We start from the raw sequence: 23,514 nt of genomic DNA, 5'->3' as shown, positions 1-23,514 counted from the left end.
GCAGTTGCTGTGTATAAATGCAACATATCCAGGGTTGTTTAGGGCAAAAGAGTAATGGTAGTTGTCAGGACAGAAACAAATGGTACTTTTTCCTGGAAATCAATTTCTGGAAAAAATCACCAGATCTAACTGCTGATAGCTTATGAATTGACAATAACCTACCCATGGAGATCTGCTGAACATCATAGGGCAGTAACAATTGCCCAGCCTCCATTGAGCAGATTCTCCACCTCAAAGTGTAGTAAATTAAGATATAGGGAAAACATGGAAAGAAAAGTGTATTTCTGGTTTTAGGTGGCATCAGAAGAAATACTAACTCTTAGCTCATGATGGGAGTTGAATATGTTTAATGTCCCCATGAATATGGGACAGAATATATTTAAACCTGTTAGCAGTCATCACTCTAAGGTTTACCTTACTTCCTGTGAGATCTATGTTCCTGCATAATTCGGATGTGGGCCAGTTCTACCTATTTCATGTTTCTTGGTTTCTTGTTTAACCTATTTTCTTCTTCCTGTAAAAGTTGTTACTGGTACTGCCTGATTTTACCAGCACATATTGCACAAGATAAACCATAATTGAAAATATGATTGAAAGACATTTTAAAAGTATAAAATAGCAACATCTCAAACGGTATAATCACCTTAGATAAACCATATACTATATAAATTAATTTTAATTCTCATTTTTAAATGTTTAAAATATATAACCTTGTTATATTTAGCAGAACAGAATATATATGTTGATTTATTATTTTTTTTTCTCATCATTCTTTCTTGAAATGGGCCAGACCATGGTTCAGTGCTTGTGAGCTCATTGCTCTTCTGTTATTTTGATTGTATGGCTAACAGCATATTAGAAATGCAAGGATGTAAAGTATATGCATTCTTCATAAAGAAAGTAGCTACAGGATTCTAGAAAGCAATTGTAAGAAGTAAATGCAGGAAGATGATGACGTGTTATGCAACTTGCATGCTACTTTTCCTAAGGAATAGGACTTAATGTGTTCTTCCCTGTCCTTATGACTTTTCTGACCAGAGGCCATCAATAAAAGGTAATCTGGTTGTTACTCTGGTTATAGGGTTGACTCCCGATGTTGCAGTTTGATCAGACTAAAAATGTATCAGAGGGCTTGCTCGGGGACATAAGCGTGGTAAATTTCACATTGTGGGTTTTTTGGTATTGTGAAAGATTCCTCCTACTCTATGGTTTGTTTCAGTGCCAAGTGTAAGGAAATGGCAAGATTTCTGTAAAACCTTTTTAAAAAGACGATTCAGAGAAACACCTTGGCCTTCTGACTTGTAGAAGGCTTCTTCCCAGATCTTTTCCTAATCTCTTAATTTTTTTTTTATGTGTAGGTGTTCCTTGTTAAGTGAAGGGAGGGTTTTTTCCAAACTTTTTCTCAGATATCTCTTTGCAGTCATCTTCAATGCTTATTGTACTTGAGTCACCTAAGGCAAGGAATGGAATCAGTTTTGTGTTTACTCTGGTCTTACTTCTTTTTTCTTGCTTCCCCTTATATTTTTAACCCTTTAGCCAGCATCAACTAAATGTGATTGAGGTCTGAAAGGTAAGGAAATTTCTGTAGTAGTCTTGTTCAGTGTAGACCTGTGCTGGCAGGAAGCCCCCACACCACCTGTTTCACTTCTCAGTAACAGGAGAGGTTTGACTCATCAATGTTTATAGCTCTGGGTGAGAGGGAGCAAGTAGTCTGGTAATCCAGCTGGCAGGCCTAACAAGTGAGAAGGGAGCTCAAAGCATCACAGTTAAGAAACAACCAGCAAAATTGTAGGAAACCAAGTTTTGTTAGCCCTGCTAGTCACAGAACTTCTTGTAGTGTCTTGTGTCTTTCCGTAAGAATCATTGGTCTCTGTTGTTAGGAGGGCACAGACTCTTGGAAATACTTGTTTACTCCAGGAGAAATTTGTCTTCTAAATTTATTGTCTTTCTCTGTAAATTATTAATCAGGAAAATCAGGTATTGTTTGAATACTGTTTGCGGCCTTGTCCAAAACCAGTGTTTTGACTTGCAAGATAAACTTCTGATATCTTTGGGTAGAACACAAGTATATTGAAGTCTAACAAATGAAGTGGTGCTGGTTTTCCAGTCTTGGTAAATCCGTGTCTGGAAGCCCAAAAAAGGTTGGTTGATGTCAGTGCCATTTGTTCCTAGTTGACACAAGGACTAGTACGCTGTTGAGGGAAGCTTAAGAGTCAAAAAACGCTCATGGCATAGAGTATTGGTTTTTGTCCTTTCTAGTGCCAAAGACATTTAAAGAGTGTATTTCAAATTAATACATTGCTGTCAACACACACTTTTAGATTTTGCTGCCTTTACCCTTTTTGCAAAAGGTATCTTAATTTTGTATGTACTAGCTGTCTTGCCTGTTAAGAAAGTTCAAAGAAGGGGAAAAAATTAATAATAATAATTGATGAAATACGTAATTCTAGGTCTTTTTGTCTCAATGTCATACTTTTAAATGATAGATCTTTAGAATATATTACTTTGGAAATAATTGTTCTAGTGATGATTTGGTACAACTTGAAGTCTGCTTTCTTGTATTTTGAAATGGATTTGAGATTTGTAAGTGGTACGCTAATTTACATTCTAAAAACCCTCTTTTATGTGAACTGAAATTTCTTTATCAATTAGAGTTGTTAGTGTCTTGTAACTCAGTGTAAACTCCTCAAATTTACAGGCAAAGTCAAGTATCAGATGTTTCATAAAACCAACAGAAACACTTGAGAGATCTCTTGAAATTAACAAACAGAAGGGGAAGAAGAGGTTGCAGAAAAGACCCAACTACAAAAATGTTGGTGAAGAAGATGAAGAGGAGAGAGGATCTGAAGATAACCAAGATGACCTAGATAAAACTAAAGGTACAGAAGCAAGTTCAAAGGGCATCAGAACAAGCAGTGAAAATGAAGGTGAGTGTACCAGCAAATGAAAATGATACTTACAGTTTGGATACTTTTATCTACTGTACAGACCTACTTGTGATCTGTTACATGACTTGTTCTCTTGTTGCACTAGGTAAACGTGGGGCTATTAAATTTGTTTCAGTCTTTGGCTGTATTTTTTTCTCATGTTAAATCATTCTGTCAGAACATGTACTTCTAATCTGATTAAAACTGTGAAAGTGTTTTTGTATCTTTCTATAGTTTTTGACCCTTATCACAAATGCATGCCTTGCACCTTGCTGTACATGATTATGAGGCACTTTATAAGTAGACTTCACAACTTTGTAACTTTTCCTTCTGTGGTAGGGCAAGTGGTGTAGCCACGTTACCTTTGTAAGATGGTTGGGAGTATTTTATGCATGTTTCAATGATAAAATTCAACAAGTGTGTTGAAAGTGACAGTATATGGTATAAGATGATATTAAATAGTTCAAAACTGAAGAAAACATCTTTAATTTAGATGTTCAGATGTTTTAGTTGTGCATTTTCAGGATTTTTGACATAATGCTAACCTTAAGAAGAATTGATTTTATAGGATGAGTGGTCTTGCAGCATATCATAATTTTATTTTACTAGTTGGTAACTATTAGAAGGATGTACGTCAGAAACTAGTCTTTACTTCAGGCAAATAGAGAAAAATGTAGCAGAATTGCATGCAAGCAATTGGAAACAAGACCTTTATGCTTTGACAACCCTCTCCAAACATAGTTGCATTTTGATTTAGGTAAACAGTCTGAGAAGGCTTTTTATAAATGGTGTCAAATAACTGATGATGTGTTGTCTACCATGATTTGAAGAAAATATTGCATGACCTACTGTTTGAACTGGTGCATTTAGTAGTCATCATTGTCCAAATTGTTAAACAAAAGCTAGATTTGGTCCTAATACTTCTACTTAAAGCCAGTAGGTCCCACTTGGGACCAGGTATCTGGTTTGCTGTAATGGTGGAAACCCATTTACACGCTCTATGAAAGTTGATGTCTACCCATGCCCCAATCTCACCAGCATTTTCACAAAGAATTTTTTTTCCAGAAAGAGGTTCTATATTTTTATTTCCTGTGGTTTGGAGGGGAGAGGGATTACTGTCTGTTGTTCATTTGCCAAAATAATCTGTATATTTTCTTTACGTATATTATGTATATGTATAATTTTCTTATAGCAGTTAAATTCCTTAAAGAAATGTAAGCAAACTTCTTTTTGGAAGAAAATTTGCCTATATCTAGTCATTCATTAGCCTTTCTGAAGTTATGGTTAGACCTCTTGTATATAGTTGCATCAGGTACTTTTAATGCAAAACAGAAAATACAAAAGAGCTTGCGATAACTGATTGTTAAAAATATAAAATTTTGGTGTTGTGGATTTTTTTTGTTTTTTTTAGAAATAGAGATGGTAATCATGGAGAGATGTAAACTGTCAGAATTGTCTATCTCTACTGTGACAGAACAGAATACAACAGATGAAGAAAAGAGTGCAGCTGCCTCTGGGAGTGAGATAACAAACTGGAACAGGTATAAGGGAACTGTAATATATTTTGCTGAATTGCTTCCTTACTTGCCCTCCCACTAACGGTCTCGCTTCTATAAAGGGTTGTTTCAAATCTGCCCCAATTAAAATCACAGGGGTTCTTGTGGGTCACAAATAAGTGAGTCAACAGAAATATAGGCTATGGCATCTCTACTAACTGGTTTTGGAAATGGTCCTGTACCTTTGTAAAATTTGTGTTTTCCTTTATGTCAGTTGTGATGCCTTAAGTTGGTAAAGTTACATCACAGTCTATTAACATAATAAAACCAGAATATAAATGTTTTCATTCCACAATTTTCTAAACCTCTAAATTAAGCCAGAAGAAGTTTTCTTAATGGTATATGTAGTCACATCTCTAAATTTTGCATACACCTATAGGGAAAAAAACAAGGAAAATTCCGCAGTTCAGGGCTGATCTTTGCAGAATTTTAGTAGCAGTAGTTATGAATAAACCCTACTAACCTATGCACAATTTCCAAGGTCCGTTAGTATATCTTAGGTTTATCGAAAACTTCTCTTGGAAATGCAGTTTTTAAGTGCTTCTGGGAGCAGAAATTGCCCTGACTTCAGAATTTAAACTTGGATATATTAAATTCCCAAAGACACTTTCTCAGTAAGAATTTTGCGTTCTTGTTATTATTAGAATGCTAAAGAAAAGAAACCAAACGTGCCATCTCGGACACAAAAGTAATTGCAAATGTGTCCCTTGGGGAAATGCACGTTTAATAGGATTTCAAATTTATTTTTAAACTTGGGAAATGCTGCCTGGTATTCCCAGAATTTCATTCTGTCTCCATTATAGCTCTGATGTAGCTTAGATTACATTCATTAATAAAGATAACATTTCATTGTAAAAGTGATATTGAACCTTGACTTGAACTGGCTTTAAAATACATAGCTCTAGATTATTGATATTTTGACTAAAATATGTGCCAAATGGCTTTTAGAAAGAAATTGGCAATGACTGCATTGAATACTAAAGCAACCAGGACACTCAGGTCTTGAAAAGTGCAAAACACTTACATGCAAGATACCAATGCATTTGGCGTATGTCTGTATTTCAGGACTTTCTTGATCTGCACATATGCTCTGACAGCATCCTGCGTCTTTTCTAAAAATAAACAGCACCTAAGAATGTGCAGAGCTAAAAATATTTTTAAAAGAAGGGTAGATGTTGCCTAGGGCATTTTTGGCCTTAGTTTTGTACATGAATTTTTGGAAGTATAGGTGGATAAGCTGCTATAGCTTAAGATTTTGTGTTTTTCCATATGCCAAATGTTGTTTTTGAAAAAGTAGCTAAATCTCTCAGGAAATTTGCTTAAGTGTGTATAGCTTTTCCTACACTGATTGGTATCTTTGAGTCTTGTGGATGAGGTGCCACGTGGTAGTGGAAGATGCAGTGATCTTTTATTCCATGCTTGAAGTTGGAGAAACTTCCATAACTGGAATAACCATTAATGATTGTGTTGACAGTGATTCCTAATGTTTTGCAGTCTTCAATTGTGGACACACTCCGCAAGAATTAATAATTTGAAGAATACCTGTATGGTGTTTAATCTGTTTCTTTTATCAAGTCACTAATAAAATGCTGGTAAAGGAAGAAAATGCTTACAGAGTTCAGAAATACACTTGAAAATATTTGCCATGTAGCCTTTAATATTAAAAGTGGTTTTGAAAAATTGTCCAATAGTTGTTGAAAAATAGATGGAAAACAGCACAGTTTGCAGTTAAAAATCTGTAGCTGTAAAAGCTACGTCAAGTTTTCAATTTCCATTAGCCCCTTTTACTACTGTGAAGAACATAATAAAGTTTAGGTGGTTTTGGTGTAATTTTATTTTGATGTGTCTCACTACTAGAAAGTTCAAGCCTTAAGGCTTGTTTTAAATTAACTTCCTTTTATGATATGCTGCACAGCAAAGTTTTTTCCAGAATGTGAAGTCTTTGTGCTATGTTGAACCTTCTGTTGCTGCTTTCTTATTGCTGAAGTTTCTGTGGGTCTATCCTATACTTAGTCTGTATGAGGACCTGTTGATGAATGGGATTCCTAGAAGTTGTTTCAGCTTCGATTGAGACTTTGAAAATGCAGATAGATAGATGCTGTGAAGAAGCACCTGGAATTAAAATTATTTCTCTCACTGCTGTAATCATATTGTTTTTAAAGTTATGTAATTTCACAAATATAAGTAATATGTGGGGGAAACACAATGAAAAATGCTTTAAAGATTACCAGAGTCATTTAATACCATGTAATATTGGTTAATAAAACAGCTACTGGTATTTCTGCAGCTTTGACCTCCTAAAACATTGGTTTTAATAAAATTAAAATAAACATTACTTTTACACATCGCAGGTCAGTTTTTGGGGTAATTACGATCTATTGTTTGTCTGACAACAGACATAGTGTTATATAACATTTAAGTATTTTAATAATCTTGAACCTGGATATCTTGGTCCTCTTTCTTCTGAAGACCTTGAAGCTGAACTCCTTTCACTATGTGTAGAGCACCCTGTTTCAGGATGTCATGAGGCTTGTAGAGCTTGTTTAATGCTTAGGAAGAACTTAGTTTATTTCCAGCACTGCTAATTCTTTTGGCTGTTTTTGCTTGAATAGTTATGTTCTTTCGAGATCTACAATAGGAACATCATGTGGGAAATTTGGCTTAGGTACATACAACAGTGTTGAACTTGGGCAAATTTGGATCATAACTCAGTGGAACTTAAGTATATCATAGAGGATGCTTGTAATCCAGCTTCAGAAATGCACAAACATATGACTGCGATGTCATGAACTGAGCAGAGGAACAGTGTGTTCCATTATCCTTGTCACAGCCTTGTTTTAGTAAAAGAGGGTATGTTGTTGAAACGTGGGTGGAGGTAATGGGAAGCGTTAAATACATTGTTATGACTTTGGTTGAGTGGCTTACAGGCATACATTAAGTGTCACCATGAGGGCACCACAGTTCTGGAATGGGTATAGAAGTATGTTGTGTTCGGGTCTTTGATAGCCATTCTGACCCATGGCTAACCGCAATGAGTACTTCTTGTCTGCTAGGTCTGAAGATAGGAAAATGTATTTTTTTTTATGACTTTGGATGTTATTTTAATGTATTTTATTTGGATGTAATTTAGGTAATTTAAGGTTGTGTGTTTTTTTCCTTTAACTCTTTAAAAAAAAGTACTTTGAGAGGTAAGAATTCTGTTTTCAATCATGATTCTAAACTCTCTTCTGGTGACTCTGACACTTCCCTTTTTTTTGTGTCTCTCTGGGGCACTTGTGAAAATGAATTTTATTTCTGCTTGTGCTCTGAACTTATTGGATGCAGGCCAGCTTAAGACAAGAAGCCAAGGTGCCTTGCCATCACGCTTATGCTAATATCAGATGAATCTCAGCCATATCTGGTCTGTCCAAATGGCTTCTGCATTAAATTGACTTTTCTGATCTGTTCAGGGTGCAGGTGAAGGATGAACCTGGCACTGTTTGTAGCTTCTTGTATATATGTTGTAGGTCACACATGCTTAAATCCAGGAAAACAAAGTTCATCTGCAATCCAAAGCTTTCTTTTCTGCATTCAAATGTTCTCTCATTGTTAATTTTTCTTTCCTGTAACTGTTTGATGGTAATGTTTTTGATTGATTGTTTTAGAGTAACCTAACTTCCTCCAAACTTTTGGTGAAAACTGCTTTTCAACTCCATTTAGTATGCGAGTTTTAAGGTAGTCTTTTTTTTTTTTCTTTAATGCAACAGGGATAGCAGCTCCTTGAAGTTACTTACATATACACTTGAAACAAGCTGTACGCTTCTGCATATGCACTAAATGTGCCACAAACAACCCAGTAAATGTGTGAACAATCAGTTCTTGGGAAAGTATTATGTAACAAATCCCATTAAAACATTAAAACATCAGAATTAATGTCAGAATGTAAATACAAGTCATGGCTGTAATCTGAGTACTCTTAAACAGGTTAATTTTTGTTTAATGTCTGAAAACATGCATTACTGTAAATTTGCTTCTTCCATTACCTACAAGTAGAACAAAACAGTTATTCTTTTTTCTGTAGATGTGATCTTTTTTTAAATTACTCCTTTCCACAGGCCTTTTCTTGATATGGTCTATAATGCACTGGACTGTGCTGATGATGATTACTATGCCCTCTTTGTGCTCTGTCTTCTATATGCAATGTCACACAATAAAGGTAAGCAGTTTTTGCTTTTTCCAGAGAAAACTAAATGAGGCACGTGGTTTTAGACAGGCACGATCTATTTGTAACTTATGTGTATGCATGCCTTAAATGGTGAGAAATTCTTCACATGGGGGAGGCAGAAATAAGTATGCTGTAAGTGAAAACAGTTGCTAAGTATCACCTTTTTAAGAATAAATTGGTAGAAAGCTTTGTGAACATCGGATAGCTTTTCTTCTGTAGGTTTCTTGGAATTGGAATAGGATTATTGTGTTTCATTTTTAATCTCTTCAGTGGAAACCCACTATATTCAATCTATGTATATATGGGATCCAGTTCTTTCCCACTTTACATGTACTGTGATTGCCACATGTAAGCCAAGTATAAAAGTTGTCAGTGTTCTATGCCATAATACATGTAGCAAGTCTCTCAAGGAGCCTGGACTATTTTACAAATGAGCAAAACTATGTTAAATGTGTAGTTCATTATAATTCGGACAGTATGAGAATATGTCACCTTTTCGAAGGGATGATTATGGTTAGCTCTTTTGCTGTTTATCTTTGTGTGCGTTTTAAATAGGTTCCTCATGTAAACATCTTGTAAATAATCATGTATTTCAGGAATTGAGCACTGAATCTAAGGTATTTTCTGCTTATGAGGATAGTTTCTATAACATACTAGTAATGTAAATGAACTGCTGCAGTAAACTGAGCAAAAGAGCATAAGGTTTTATGTAAAAGTAAGAATTAAAAGTAAGGATTCTGTTACAGCTTCAAGGTACTTCTAATGGGCAAGCAGAGTGGAAATGAGTCTTGAGGGGACTAGCTAATCTGAGCCACTCCTGCTCTCCTCCATCCTCTTGATGGCTTTATCTTTTTCCAAGAATGAAGGAATGCTTCTCTGAGATTGTAACTTGCCAATAATTTCAGGTCTTTCACAGTCTCTTATGACAAGAGATAATAATGTAACTAATATCACCAAAGATAGCACCACAGCCTTGTCATGCTTTAGCCCTCTCTGAGTTGCGTTTCTGATTTCCCACACCCCACTTGCAACCAGTATATTTTTTCCAGAAAATGTCTTTCCCTGAGGGACACTTGAGCATCCCTGTGCTAGAAAACACTTATGTCAGAGATGGATTCTCTTCTCTTAAAATTCATTAGTTGAAGCTGTGAATATCCAAAATCATTAGTTGTAACTGTTACAGCTTCACAGAGTGCCTGGAAATCTTTCAAGGTCATTGTAAAGGAGTAAGCCTGCACTCCAGGGTTGTGTTTCTTAGGAATTCTTCCTTTTAAGACCATAGTCCTTCAGCCCACTGTATTTGCTTTCAGTCTAATTAGTCTCTTTTCAATATCCTGTTCCCAGGAAAAAAGTCTGATATTGTCTCTTGTTTCAATGATGATTTGCTTACACGTATAGTAATGCTGTGTAAACAGTGAGGAATGCAGCAAATGCAGCCTCATACTGCTTACTTTCAGCAATCTCTGTGCTGTTTATTTTTCACTCAATATTCAGGGTTACCAAGAGAAATATAACAGGCAGTGGAATATCTACCTTTTAAGAGAGTAAAACGCCCTGAAACTGGAAATATGTTTTACTTGTTTAAGGGATCAAAATCTACACTTCATTCTTTGGTGGTGACATCAGCACTCTCTAAATGAAAAATTCTTTAGGCTATACTCTTTGCCTTTCGTTGTCAACAATTTACATTAGCCTGTTGCTCTTTGGAAGCTATTTTCTTTTCCATGACCCCAGATCATAGGTACTAGATAGATAATGACATCCAGTTCTGGGATATTCTCTAAGAAACATTACTCGTAAGCAGCTTTTCTTTCCAGAAGGAAAACTGTAGCTTTTCGCTAAACTGTTAGATTGTTGTGAACTTTAATACTATGATTGCCCTGGTTCCTTAAATGCTTCTTTCTCTCTCACCCCTTTCTCCAGTCTCATCATGATGGAGAATGTTTGTATCACTGTCGCTAATCTTCAAACAGACCTTTTATTAATTGTTCCAAATACATATGCTTAGTGAAGAAATAAATCGGGTATCACAAATGGTATTGTTATGTAGAGTTAACTACAAGTTTAAGGTTGGAAGAAACTATACACTGCATCATCTGTTTTATGGAGTTGTTTATTACCATTCTTTAGAAGAAGGACAAGGGAGATCATCAGCAACCCATAACTGTTTTGTTCTAAGAGATCTTACAGTAACCAGTCTATTCTGAGAAATAACTTTGCTATTTTAGAGGAATATGTTGAAGAAAGTAGCTTTAGTTTCCTTATATGAAAAGTCAGTGAGAATCTGTGATTTACTTTGGGGAGAGTACTAAATAAGAGGCCACTAGTTACAAAATAAATTTCCTATTTGTTAAAAACAAATATGAACTGATCACTTACTACCAAAGTCGAATTTAAAATCACACTTTCATCTTTTCCCCTTTAGCCTTTATGCTCTTCAGATGTATGGCTTGACTTTGATGTGATTTACATGCAAACAAATAGTCTCAGAATTTTAGAAGCAGCAAAATGGTTTGGGATGTCACCAACAATGGTTTGGGATTTGAGTAGGCTCCATTTAAAGCTGAGATTTCTCAGGGATATATCAATGTGTTTAGTCTTTCTGTTGTTCCTCCTTTTCCTTGTAACAGAAATTCAAAACTAACTTGCCCAGTTTTGTATTGCTGATTACACTCTTCTGAGAAAACTACTGCAATCTATTTAATACTTACCTTGAGGCATATTTGTGTTTTCTAATTTACCTTTCTTCCTTCATCCCCCACAAAAGGAATTGACCCAGTCAAGCTGGAGAGAATTCAACTTCCAGCTCAACATGCTGAAGAGAGAAATTCATATAATCATGTACTTGCAGAAAGGCTCATCAGGATAATGAATTATGCTGCGCAACCAGGTATCACTTTTCCAATATTGGTTTTCTTGCCAAGCTGAAATTTTTGAAGATGGGGATGGGGGGGGAAAAGGCACTTGCCTCTTGGAGGGGAAAGCATCTGTTTAGCATGCTCTTTGATGAACAATAAGTAGATGTGGTCTGTGAAAGACGGCTATCAGGTTTTTGTTGGCTGTTGAGGAAACAAACTCTGGATTTCTGCTGAATAGTTGTTTTTATACTCAAAACTATACAGGGATCTTTTGTCTTAATTCCTACTTTCTATGTTTTTGAATAAACAAAAATGTTGAAAAGTGTAGTGATTTCAGCTTAATGTAGGATTTCATCCCGAAAATATGATCTGTGGCACCTTTGCTTGTAAAAGTAATTCCAGTGGAGAAGTAGTCTTGAAAACTATATGGTACCCTTTGCTTAGAGCAGTCCTTGGTCTCCAGAGGTAATAGCAAATGTTCCTATGAGGTTTTTTTAATCACAGATTCTATTTTCAGCTCTGAACTGTTTTGCAGAAAACGTGGGGGTTTTTTCCTGACTTCAACTTTTTTGTGAAATGAGGGATGCAAGACTCGGTGATCTATTCCATGGAAACATGGTTTTTGTTCAAGCCACAGCTCTTCTCCCCGCACTTCCCCTCTTAAAACTTCAAATGAGTGGAATGGTTTTCCCCTGAAACTGACACACTATCAAATTCCTGATTGTCTGTAGAATAAAATCTGATGCTTGTTTCACTCCTGAGACTGATCTACAGAGTATTAACTTGTTATGCTGATATGCCAGTCACGGATTAAAGGCATGTTTAGGTATAAAGTGTTTGTAGATGCTGCAGAAGGAAAAGCGCAAGATGAGGAAATGCGTTTGTTTAAACAAAAGCACTTCTGGGGAGAGGTGGAAATAGCAATTTTTATTAAGCTTGCTAAATGCTGTGTAGAACATCTCTTCTTTTGTGGGTACTGATCTTTGTATCTTTAGTTTCTGGCAGCATAGCGCTAACTTGTAAAATAGCGAATGGGGAGTTGGGATCAAAAGCTAAGGTATCTCTCTGTCTCTTGGGTATATTGCCTTAGTATTGGATCACTAAGCTCAGGCTGTGATGTTTTTAAATCCTTCTGAAACTATAAGCTTAAAATCTCAATGCATTCTTTCAATCTGACTTCTCTAGATTCTCACCTCACATCCAGTCTGTATCTGAAGCCTTTGGATTGTTTTTTAAGGAAAAGCTATGCCTTATTAGTATGCTATAAACAAAACTTCCTTTCGTCTTGTAACGTTATCAATTCCAAATGCCTGTGTTTCTTACGTAACTGTAGTGTAATTCAACCTGTGCTTCAGATCGATAAAGGCATTGGTTTTGGCTTCTTTCTAGTAATATTAATCTTTATTGCCATCTTATTTCATGGTTCTGCTTTAATTTCTGTTCTGCTTTGCTCTTTCAGTTTTTGTTGTGGTTTTTTTTTTTTTTATAGCTATTGGCATTGTAAGCCAGCATCAGCACTTATCCTTGTCAGATGGGGTGTGTATGACAGAGGAGCAAAGAGCAGAGAATTGCAGAGAAGAGTAGAAACATGTAAGAACATTGGGTAATGAGAAAAGCAACACTTAAACTGTTACTATTTTGTATCTTGAAATTTTTTTTTCATAGATGGAAAAATCCGTTTGGCAACTTTAGAACTTGGCTGCCTGTTGCTGAAGCAGCTTGTGTTTTCTAAAAATGGCACCATCATAAAAGATGTTCATCTTGCTTGCCTTGAGGTATTTTCTTTCAAATTACTAGTCACAGCATTACTTGTCTTTGATTCTTGTAGTATAGTTGAATAAATTTGTTTCATTTCTCATTGCGATAAGCATAAATGTGAAATTTGAGCTTCTAGAACATCTTTCCATTGGTGGCTCTGTGCAGTGAACGTAAAGAATCAAAACTCTGTGTTCAGTCCTCAGCTTTGCTGTTACCTTGCTATTTAAACTCTTATATTCTCAAGCAGGGTTATGTTTAATTTTCTCCCTGAAACTTGTGTGTCATCCATCTCAAAAATGTAGAGAAAAATGCTTTTGAAACTAACAAGCTCACATAAGTTGTGTTTTCATAAGTGCAAGAACTGTGTTCTATGAAATTCTGTGCTGAAGGCTACGAGTATGAGAATATTAATAGACAGTCTCTTCTCTATGATTTTTTTGCATGGTTTTTTTAAATGTGATTTTTGAGTAAATGGTGTATTTATTCCCTGAAACAGTTATTTTATCTTTTCTAGGGTGCAAGGGAAGAAAGTGTTCATCTCCTTCGTCGTTTCTATAAGGTATATATGCAAAATGCTTTAAGAAAAAATCCTTTATGTAATGTGGAGTTAGAAGTAACTAGTTAGAAGAAATCTGCAGCTCAGTGTCTACGTAATGCCCAAGGTAGCACTTTTTTTAAGATGGGAACTCCATATTTGTGATTGAAAAGTTAGTGTTTCATTGGAGGATTTCCTTTCCTGCCCTTCCCTTACCACGCTGACATACATCACAAAAAGGCTGTTAGAAGTCTCACAGAGTTTGTACTGGAGGTCAAGTTAGCAGGCATGTGCTTTTGTTGCAACTGCTGTGTATTTTGTGGAACAGAGGCACACTATTTGAACATTTCTGGGAATTTGTTGTTGGCACTAATATGGAATTCGTTTCTTTTTGCCATTACTTTTTGTGTCTTATATGAAAAGATTTTACTTAATCTTTTTTTCTTATTGGAGACCTCTGCATCTTCCCCCCCACCCCCCCTTTTTTTTTTGTATTGTAAACAATGAGAGAAATAAGATTTTTAGCCCTAGGCATTAAATTCTTTATAAGGAGCAGTAAATCCATGACAGATTTCAAGTGTCTAGAATCTCTTCCTATATTTGTTAGAATTCTCTTGAAGAATGTTTTCTCAATGTGGCTTACAAAAATAAGTAACTTGTGATGTGTTGACCTCGGCTGACTGCCAGACATCCACCCAGCCGCACTCTCACTCCCCTCCTCAACAGGGTGGAGGGAGAATATAAGGTGAATAGATCTTGTGGTCAAGATGAAGACAGATCACTTACCAATTACCATCAAGAGCAAAAAGATCTAACTTGGCAAAAAATTAATTCATTGTCAATTAACATTAATTTAGGTAGTGAGAAACAAAGACAAATGAAAACACCGCCTTCCCCCCACACCTCCCTTTTCCCAGGCTCAACTTTGCTCCTTCATCCCTGACTCTTCTACCTCTCCCCTTGCTGATTAGTGCAGGGGAAACGGGGGTTTGGGGTCAGTCCATAACAGCTCATCTCTGCTTCTTCCTCCTCATGCTCCCCTGCCTCAATGCGGGTCCTTTCCTCTATGGGCTGCAGTTCTTCAGGAAAAAAAAATCTGCTTCTGTGTGAGTCCGCCACAGACTGCAGTTCCTTTGGGGCGTATCTACCTGCTCCCATGCTGCAGTGTGGGTATCTGCTCCACCATGGTCCTCTCCACAGACTGCAGAGGAATATCTCTTCCTTTCTTAAATATGTTTTCCCAGAGGTGCCATCAGTGTTGCGAAGGGGCTCAGCTGTGCCCTGCGCTGGAACCGGCTGTGTCCAGCATGGGGCAGCCCTGGCCTCTCACAGAGGCCGCTGCAGTCCCTGCCAGCACTCAGGCACAGACACCCTGTACGTAATTAAACAAAAACAAGCATGGCTCCATAGCCATAAGGATTCATGGTATGTCCATATCTCTTTTTTTGAAAGGGAGAAGAAATTTTTCTGGATATGTTTGAAGATGAATACCGGAGTATGACGGTAAGTGATACCCCTTCTGTCCTGCCGAATCTTCAAACCCAGACACAACACAGGAGCACGAAAAATTACTTACTGATAACAACTGAGTATCTTTGCTGGTATCTTTTATTTTCCAGGAGTAGAATAACAAAATATGGGTGGGGTTTTTTGTCTCTGAGGAGTTGTGTCTACAATTACATAAATTGATTACGTGAAATTTCACTGCTCCTTGTTAAATAAAAGCCCATTATGTTCTGAAAGCTAGTATACGAAATTTATATCATCCTGGAAAATGAAACATTGAATCATTTTTTCTTCCTAGTTACTAAACAATGTGAAAATCTTCCTATGTTTTTCCGAAGCCCAGCAAGGTTTCAGTTTTGAATGGTGCCACTTACCAGTAGAGAACAGGGTTCTAGCAAGCAAATACTGGGGCCTTTGTCTCATCTCTAGTAGAGGTACTACCTGCCTCGAAGTACTGGCTATGAAAGTTGTAACAGATTACTAAACTTAATCTCAAACAGTTCATATTTAACCTGTAAACATGTTTTAAAACTAGTTATTTGTTTCAGTTCTTAGATCATAGAATCATAGAATGGTTTGGTTTGGAAGAGACCTTAAAGATCGTCAAGTTCCAACCCCCCTGCCATGGGCAGGGACACCTCCCACTAGACCAGGTTGCTCAAAGCCCCATCCAGCCTGGCCTTGAACACCTCCAGGGATGGGGCATCCACAGCTTCTCTGAGCAACCTATTCCAGTGCCTCACCACCCTCATAGTAAAGCATTTCTTCCTAAAGTAAAGAATTTCTTCCTAAAATTAGATTTTAGAATTAGAATTCAGATAAAAATTCTTTGGGTATTCAGTTATGGGTTTTTTCCACAGTGGTACAGGGATTTAATGAGCAGCCACTAGTTGTCTTTTTGATAAATCACAGTCTAGAGTTGGTGTGTTGCAATAAGTCTTTTAATATAGGAAACATCTTGCACACATCTTACCAGCCTAAATAGTAAAAATATTTAGTGAGACATTTAATTTTTTAGTGGTTAGTTAGGTATTGCTGTACTTTTAGGTTGAAAAGTGGCACTGATATTAGCATCATTTTTGTGTTGCAAGTTCAGTATATGTGTAGGTTTTTCTGTTGTATCTCTACTTCTGAGGTGGCTTTTTTTGTTTGTTTATTTAACATAAAAGAGCTACACCCTGGAACTTAAACTTTGTTTTTCTTAAAGCATATTTATTTGCCTAGCTAGCAAATAAATTGCTGGGCCGGCTGATTTAAGTGCTAAGTAACACTGATGTTGTCTTGTCAGATGAGTTGTGTAAATAACATGGTATAGATCTTCTATGAAGGCAAAAGTACGCTTGCTCTGTCTGAATGACAAAGAAATGAAAAAGTTGTACATTAATGACTGATGATCAATGAGAACAAGTTCAGAGGAGCAAGTAAGTTGAACACTGTAGTCCTTGTATTTTTGCTTTCAGCAATGAGTTGCCTTTAACATTCTTCACCTTTAAGGATATAATTTGCTGTTTTAACCAGTTCACACTCAAGTGAATTGCATCTGAAGTAGTTACTTGTTAGAAATTTTAGTCCTGTGTTCTCATTTGTTCTCACGGTCTATGTAGATTTCTGTATCTTTCTGTACTTTAATTGAATTTGTTAATCCACTGAAGATTTTGTTCTGAGATCAGAAAAATTGGCTAAAGAGTATTTTTGAATTTGTATGTGTGCAAGGCAGCAGTTTGAGACTGCTCATTGCAGGGCGGTTGGACTAGATGACCTTTAAAGGTCCTTTCTAACCCAAACTATTCTACGACTCTATGACCATGGCAAAGTGGCTGGGAATGCTTCCAGTTACAGTTGGCTATTTTGGAATGCCCACGTGACTGCAGAATACTGTACAAGCTGTGGGAAGGACTTTTATATGTTTTAGCTGTTCCAGCTGGCTTTCTGGCTTTCAAAAAGAAGCTCATGTCTCTAGTGCATGTGTATATAATAGAACTTGGGTGAAATTGCCCAAGGGTACAGCGGGATAGATATTTCAGACATCATTTATCCATGAAAATAAGCAACCATGTAAGGGAGAGACTCCCTTGTTAGTGGCAAGATTGAAGGGTATTGTTTAGTGTGAGTTATTGCATTAATAGCGACTAGAGAGTTCTTTTTGGAGAGGAAGAAGATATGGGAAACTTTTTATTGTGGTAGAAGTAATTATAAAATTTGAGTCAAAACTTAAAATCAAACCTGACAGACTTTGTTTTTTAGAATTCATGAAATAACATTTCTTCTGTAATCTTTCAGAGTTTTTTCCTGTGTTTTTTCACTATGGGAACTTCAACAGTGTGTTAGGGAATGATGAGAAATGCAAAATAGAGATTGCGTGTAAGGAGCTTAAAATAAGAGAGATGGTATCGAAAATTCTCAGAACTCTGTAACAATTCCTTCCTCTTGAAATATACATCTGTGAATTGTATTTGAAGCTAAAGATGCAAATGCTTATTGTTTCGTATAGTAATCAATGTTAAAATATTTTTATAGATTAAACCCATGAATGTAGAGTACTTGATGATGGATGCCTCAATCTTGTTGCCTCCAACGGGGACACCATTGACTGGTATTGATTTTGTGAAAAGATTGCCTTGTGGAGATGTGGAAAGAACACGAAGAGTGAGTAAGACTATTTTTTCTTACATTTGTTCATGACAATGATGTGAAAGGCTTTAAACAATATTAGAATTTTTAGAATTCCTTGATAGCTGCTTGATTGAAAGCTTCGTCCATAAAATCATGAAGACTTGGTGAAGATAAACCTGTGTGTAGAGTATATAATATTTACCTGTTCCATTGGAGAAGCTTTTTCTCTATTTCTTGTGTCTACTCAATTCAATATGTTCTTGCACTGGGGTTTTAATTTTTTAGACCCTGGAGACATTTACATAAAATGGCATTTTGATGACACTCATGAATATATTGTCAGTTTACTTTCATGGTCTCAGTCTGTCTTTCATTATATTCCTATAATAAGAATCTCCACTGGAAGGCTGGCTGGGTTCATATTGCTTGTGTTTCTAGACACAGCAAAAAATATTTTCATCTTGCTGAAGTAATTCATGATAAAGATCTTGAGAGTGAGGAGAAAAATAGCAAAGTATCTATTTTTGTGACTGACACAATCTGTAGAGGTGATACCGACCTGAATAGTATCATTATCAGCATTCTTGGGGTAATTAGTTTTTGGTCCTTATCTGGCAGTGTCCTATAAGCCTTGCAGTGCCAGTAAGTCTTAAAGATATATTACTGCATGACGTTACTATTTGAAAAGTGCTGTTCTTCAGGAAGCTTTGCATTTATTTAAGTGTAAATGCAAGGAATATTTGTGTACTTTTGAAGAAAAAGCATATTTCCAGGAGTCTTCTGCAAACGTGTTTTCATTACTTACTATAATCCACACAGCTCTTGTTATCACAGCAAGTTAAATTTGATAAAGTACAGTGAATTATCTTGAAAAGTATTGTTCTTAGAAAGCAATAATGCTTCCTAGAATTCACTCTGAGGCATTTAACAGAATGATACTTAGAAATGCACCTTAATGGAAACTGACTGCTACATGGCTTTTCATGTGCTATATAAGGAATAGCTTAATTTCTGTTGGTGGAAATTCGAAAATACAACAAATATTCCTATAAATTCTTTGGGGTGGAAGGGTCTTTCTCATCAGCAAGAACTCCTGGAATGCTTCCTTCTTGTTCTCCTTCCCCTAATCACATTGCAAGTTTTACAATTTCTTAGAATTCCTATGCTACTTTCTTCTAGCTAGGCTACCTCTCTTAGGCTGGATTGCCATCACAATATGCCAAACTTCAGGTGTATATTGTGACATTGCTGCTGCCACTTATCCTGCTGGAGGTCCTTTTTGCTGACAGTTGGAAATGGATAGTGATTCAATTCTGAGCATCATGTAGCATGATTCTAAAAAAAGTTCTCAGGTTTTATTTCCCTAGCAAGTGAAGAAGTCCCGTACTTGGATTATATCATGAGTTCTTAGCTGTTAGAGATCAGGTCTTTTTAGGCTCTCACTTCTTCTTTTGCTGTAGAAAGTCCCTCTAAGTGGTAATTCTTTTCCTCTTAACTTTAGGTGGAACTCTCAGAAATCAGATATTTCTGAGGTTATCAAAGGCACATCTCAAAAATCCAGACAGCCAACCCCTCTGACTTAAAACGTTAAAATGACCAGAAGCTGTTAGGCTGCTTTCTGAAATCAGCTACTGCTGCTTGATCAAGCCTTCTGCCCAGAATCAGATGCTGGTTTGAATTGTTGATAATCCAGTTCCTGCTTCTTGTTTGCATCTCTTCCTTCTGATTTCTGTAGTTCTAGAGATAGTACTGCTTACCAGTCACCTAGAATAATGCAAACTCATTTATGTGCTTATTTGGGAAGCAGTGAAGAATATGAGTCTTATACTCTGCACCTTGGAGTACATACTAAGCAAAGACTTTGAGAGAAGGTTTTGAACTACCTGTGAGAACGGTATTTCATGGGAATGTAATAAGAAACCTGTAGGTTTCCCTGCAAATTGCTATTTCTTTGCACATGGTATGTGTATATAAATGAAGGAATCAGCGCAAAATATACCTCATCATAATGCGTAGTTCTTTAATGCAGATAGCAATTCATAGTTGTTCCTACTTAACCAAGGTAACAGAAGTCAGCTGAAAAAAAAATCTAGGCCACTGAACTGCTCTGCTATTTTACTGAGATCTAGTTAAAATGTTATAGGAAGTCGCAAATCACGTGCTTTTAGGTTTATATTGATATTGCTAACAAGCTGAGGGCTATCGGTATTGTAGGAAGCACAGGGTAGTTCCCTTTTCGGCTGATATTCTTAATTACTATTTTTTTCCTTGCAAAGGCTAAGGTTCTAATTTTCTTTCCTACTCTTGTAGATTATTCTGCAGTAAACGTGATTAGGTGTTTGGAGATGAGCGACGTTAATTTTATTGGGAATGTATGCAAGGAAAACTAATGCTCTGTCTAGGAGGGAAAGAGCGTTGAAGGGAAAATAAGTGAAAGCAGGCTGAGTGACAGCTGCTCTCTGAATTAAAAAAAACTGTTGGGTTTGACTTTTGGGTTACCAAAAATGCAAGGAAAAATGCTGTTTGTGATTTGAATTTGGAAACTTTTAAACACAATACCATGAATTCTTCTTGAAGCGTCTGATAATATAACTGCTTTATAGTAATCCTGTCTCATTTCAGTAAATCCACAATACATTAAAATGTAATCTGCCTAAATGGGAGAGATCATCTCCTGTTATAAAGAGCCTCTGCTCTTATGAATAAGGTAGTGTTAATATATTTTGTTAGATATCCTTGACATTCTTTGCTCTCAATAATTTTATTGCACTCTTAGATTTCAACAACATACCAAATTCCTCTGCTTGGGTGTCAATCCATGGAAGAGCCAGATACACAACTTTCCCCTCTTCATCCCTGTTCGACCAGAAGTTTCTGAAAGCACCACCAGTATGATAGCTGACCAAGCACTCACATTTCTGGTTAATGAGAGACACAGTTCTGTCGCTTTTAAAAACAGAGGGGTGAAAGATTTTGCCTTAAAGCAGTTTAGATTTGTTTTTCCTAATAATTCCTGCAGGCTGGGAGTTCCTGGGCACTGCAGCTGTTCCATGAATTCGATGCTTTTACTGTAAGGCAGCAGTTAATTTACAGTATGCCACAGAATTACTGTGTAGGAAACTTTTTGTAAAAAACAAAACACCCGAAGTAATACAAATTTTTTTTTTTTTAATTTGCTATACTGAAAATACGGTTCTTGTAGTGGAAGAGGATTATAAATGGTGCCTTTTAAAATGATGATTGTTCTTTGGCACTTTATCTAGTCTTTGCATACCATGTGTCATGAATTTCTAAATTAAAACAAGAATATTAATTTCACAGAGCAGCTGTTGAAAGTTCCTTGGGACTGGTGCATCTTTTGGAATGCTTTGCCCTAATGTAAACCTTCTGAGAACATAGATGAAATTATTACTGGTTTAAGTTCAAAATGTGAGAGTCTCTGTAGGCTGGTTGTGTAGTTGTCTGTAGCATACAGGTATTGCAAATACAATCAGTCTTAAAATAATGATTCAAAAAAAATAAATCCAAGACTGTTGTTTTTGCTTGAACAGCTCCTGTAACTGTTTGCCTGTCAGTCACAATCTGTGTAAGTGTGCCAGTAGGTTAAAATCTCTGCTGCTTCTACTTCATTGAAAATGAACAGTATATTTCAACTTTTTCCATAATCTTTAACTTTGAAATTACATTCTGCTTTCTCAATTTGAGAAGTACATTTACTGCATGACAGCAAAGTCAGAGATTGTAAAAGCAAGTATAAGTTTGTAAGATTCTGTTAAAATATGTAGTACTGAGTGCAGCAATATTTTACTATTCTTTTTTTAATTTCTCAAGGCCATCAGAGTTTTCTTTATGCTCCGTTCACTATCACTGCACTTGCGAGATGAGCCAGAAACTCAGTTACCACTCACAAGGGAGGAAGATCTGATAAAGACAGATGATGTTCTTGACTTGAGTAAGTAGTCCCTCAATTTCGCAAATAGTCTATAGCATGGAAAAATTGCTGGCCTTTTTTCTTTAAAGTTAAAAACCCCAAATAGTTCTCTTGTTTGTGTAGCTGGCTGTCAAGGATGATCATATGAAGTTTGTCTTCTACTGGATTTGGAACACTTCCTGTGGTTTGGGGTTGGTTTGGTTTTGGTTTTTTTGGGGGGTTTTGTTGCCTTTTTCTAATAAACTGTTAATAAATATTCCAGGGTCTAAATATTAGCACATAAAGCATTTGCAGTCCTTCATCTGGTTTCCTGGTATGTTAGTTTTCTAAATGAACTGATCCTAGGAGGATTTTCTTCTATTCTGCTTTCACCTATTCAAAATACATTTAAACCATTCATGACCTTTAAGATACTGGAAGTAATTACTCCAACAGCTACACTGTGCTGCTTTACTGATGCTGGGATTTGGTTGTCATCATATTCACCCCATCCCTGCCCTGGAGTTCTTTTTCTTCACCATCTATTCTGTCATTTTAAAGTTGGCATATGGAAGCTTTTACTCCCATGGTTGAACAGGACGCTGAGCTATTCCTAAAGGGAATCAGTCTGTAATGTCCAGAATGACCTTGTGGTATTAAGTTGTACTTACTATGAAGTAAAGAAAAAGTACCTTCTTTCTGTAGTGTTAGAGAATACTGCTGCACCCTCCATACTGAAGAAACAAAAGTTGGAAGGAATAGAATCATGAAGTACGCTATTTGTCTGCAAAATCAATATACCTGTGTTCACTTAACATCAAAATACACATCTCTAGATGACCTTACATATTACTAAACAGTACAACTGCTAGAGTAACTCGGGCCTAAATCATAAAGCTGTATTTTTACTGTCTCCAGCACTGACATTGTTTGAGAAACAGTAACTTGTCATACAGTAAGTTAATCTTACTATAGTATGAGAAATTTCCTTTTTGTTTAAAGGTTTAAAATGTGTAGAGAAGTGTGCTTTTAGGCTAGAATTGAAAAGAAAGTGCATGATAGTATAATTACTACTAATTCCATTTCTTGTAATAAAGACCTAGGAGAATTAGATATATTGATGTTAGCTGCTAAGTAGTTAACTTTTGTTCAGGCAGTTGTCTTACTAAGAACTTGCAGGTATTATTCATAGCTTCAGAGGGCATGTGATTGCTAAGATAGGATTCTAATTTTTGAAAGCTCTGTTTCTTATGAAAGAATGAAAAAAAATGCTTAATGTTTCAGATGTTGATTTTTTTTTTATTCTCTTTGAGTGCTTGTTGATCTTACTCAAACTAAAAAAAAAACAGTTGCCGTGGTAGATGTTATGGGATTATGTCCAGTATCTCAGAGTCCTTTTTGTGCATCAAGTCCATTAAGAATATTAATTATCTGAGTTAAGGGAAAACACTGAAATCAAGTGAGGTAAGCAAAACAATTTATGATAACAGAGCTGCTGTGCAGTAGCTTAATGGATGAAATCCAGATTAAACCTGAAGCAAATAAATTATATTTCAAAATTACTATTAAAATGTATTAAATGTAATTTTCAGAAAATGTAAGTGTCTGCAATACTGAAAATGTCAGAGGATGCACCCTCTGGCATAA

At 36.2% G+C, this 23,514-nt stretch overlaps 1 protein-coding gene across 3 annotated transcripts in view; it reads left to right on the top strand.

Moving 5' to 3' along the window:
* CLEC16A (C-type lectin domain containing 16A) overlaps positions 1-23,514 on the top strand; it is a 76,247-nt gene that overhangs the window by 20,394 nt on the left and 32,339 nt on the right. For 2 of the 3 annotated variants that reach the window (XM_074158420.1, XM_074158419.1), the window contains 9 exons: positions 2,699-2,927; positions 4,339-4,468; positions 8,578-8,678; positions 11,455-11,577; positions 13,211-13,320; positions 13,818-13,862; positions 15,291-15,341; positions 17,862-17,990; positions 21,789-21,909. In XM_074158420.1, the coding sequence (XP_074014521.1) occupies positions 2,699-2,927; positions 4,339-4,468; positions 8,578-8,678; positions 11,455-11,577; positions 13,211-13,320; positions 13,818-13,862; positions 15,291-15,341; positions 17,862-17,990; positions 21,789-21,909 (1,039 nt within the window). The remainder of the gene's footprint in view (positions 1-2,698; positions 2,928-4,338; positions 4,469-8,577; positions 8,679-11,454; positions 11,578-13,210; positions 13,321-13,817; positions 13,863-15,290; positions 15,342-17,861; positions 17,991-21,788; positions 21,910-23,514) is intronic. The other variant, XM_074158421.1, reaches the window with a different exon arrangement.

This window comes from Numenius arquata, chromosome 14 (assembly GCF_964106895.1).
Source record: "Numenius arquata chromosome 14, bNumArq3.hap1.1, whole genome shotgun sequence".
NCBI lineage: Eukaryota > Metazoa > Chordata > Aves > Charadriiformes > Scolopacidae > Numenius > Numenius arquata.
The sequence above is the reverse complement of the archived record's forward strand: the minus strand, read 5'-3'. Positions and strand labels throughout refer to the sequence as shown.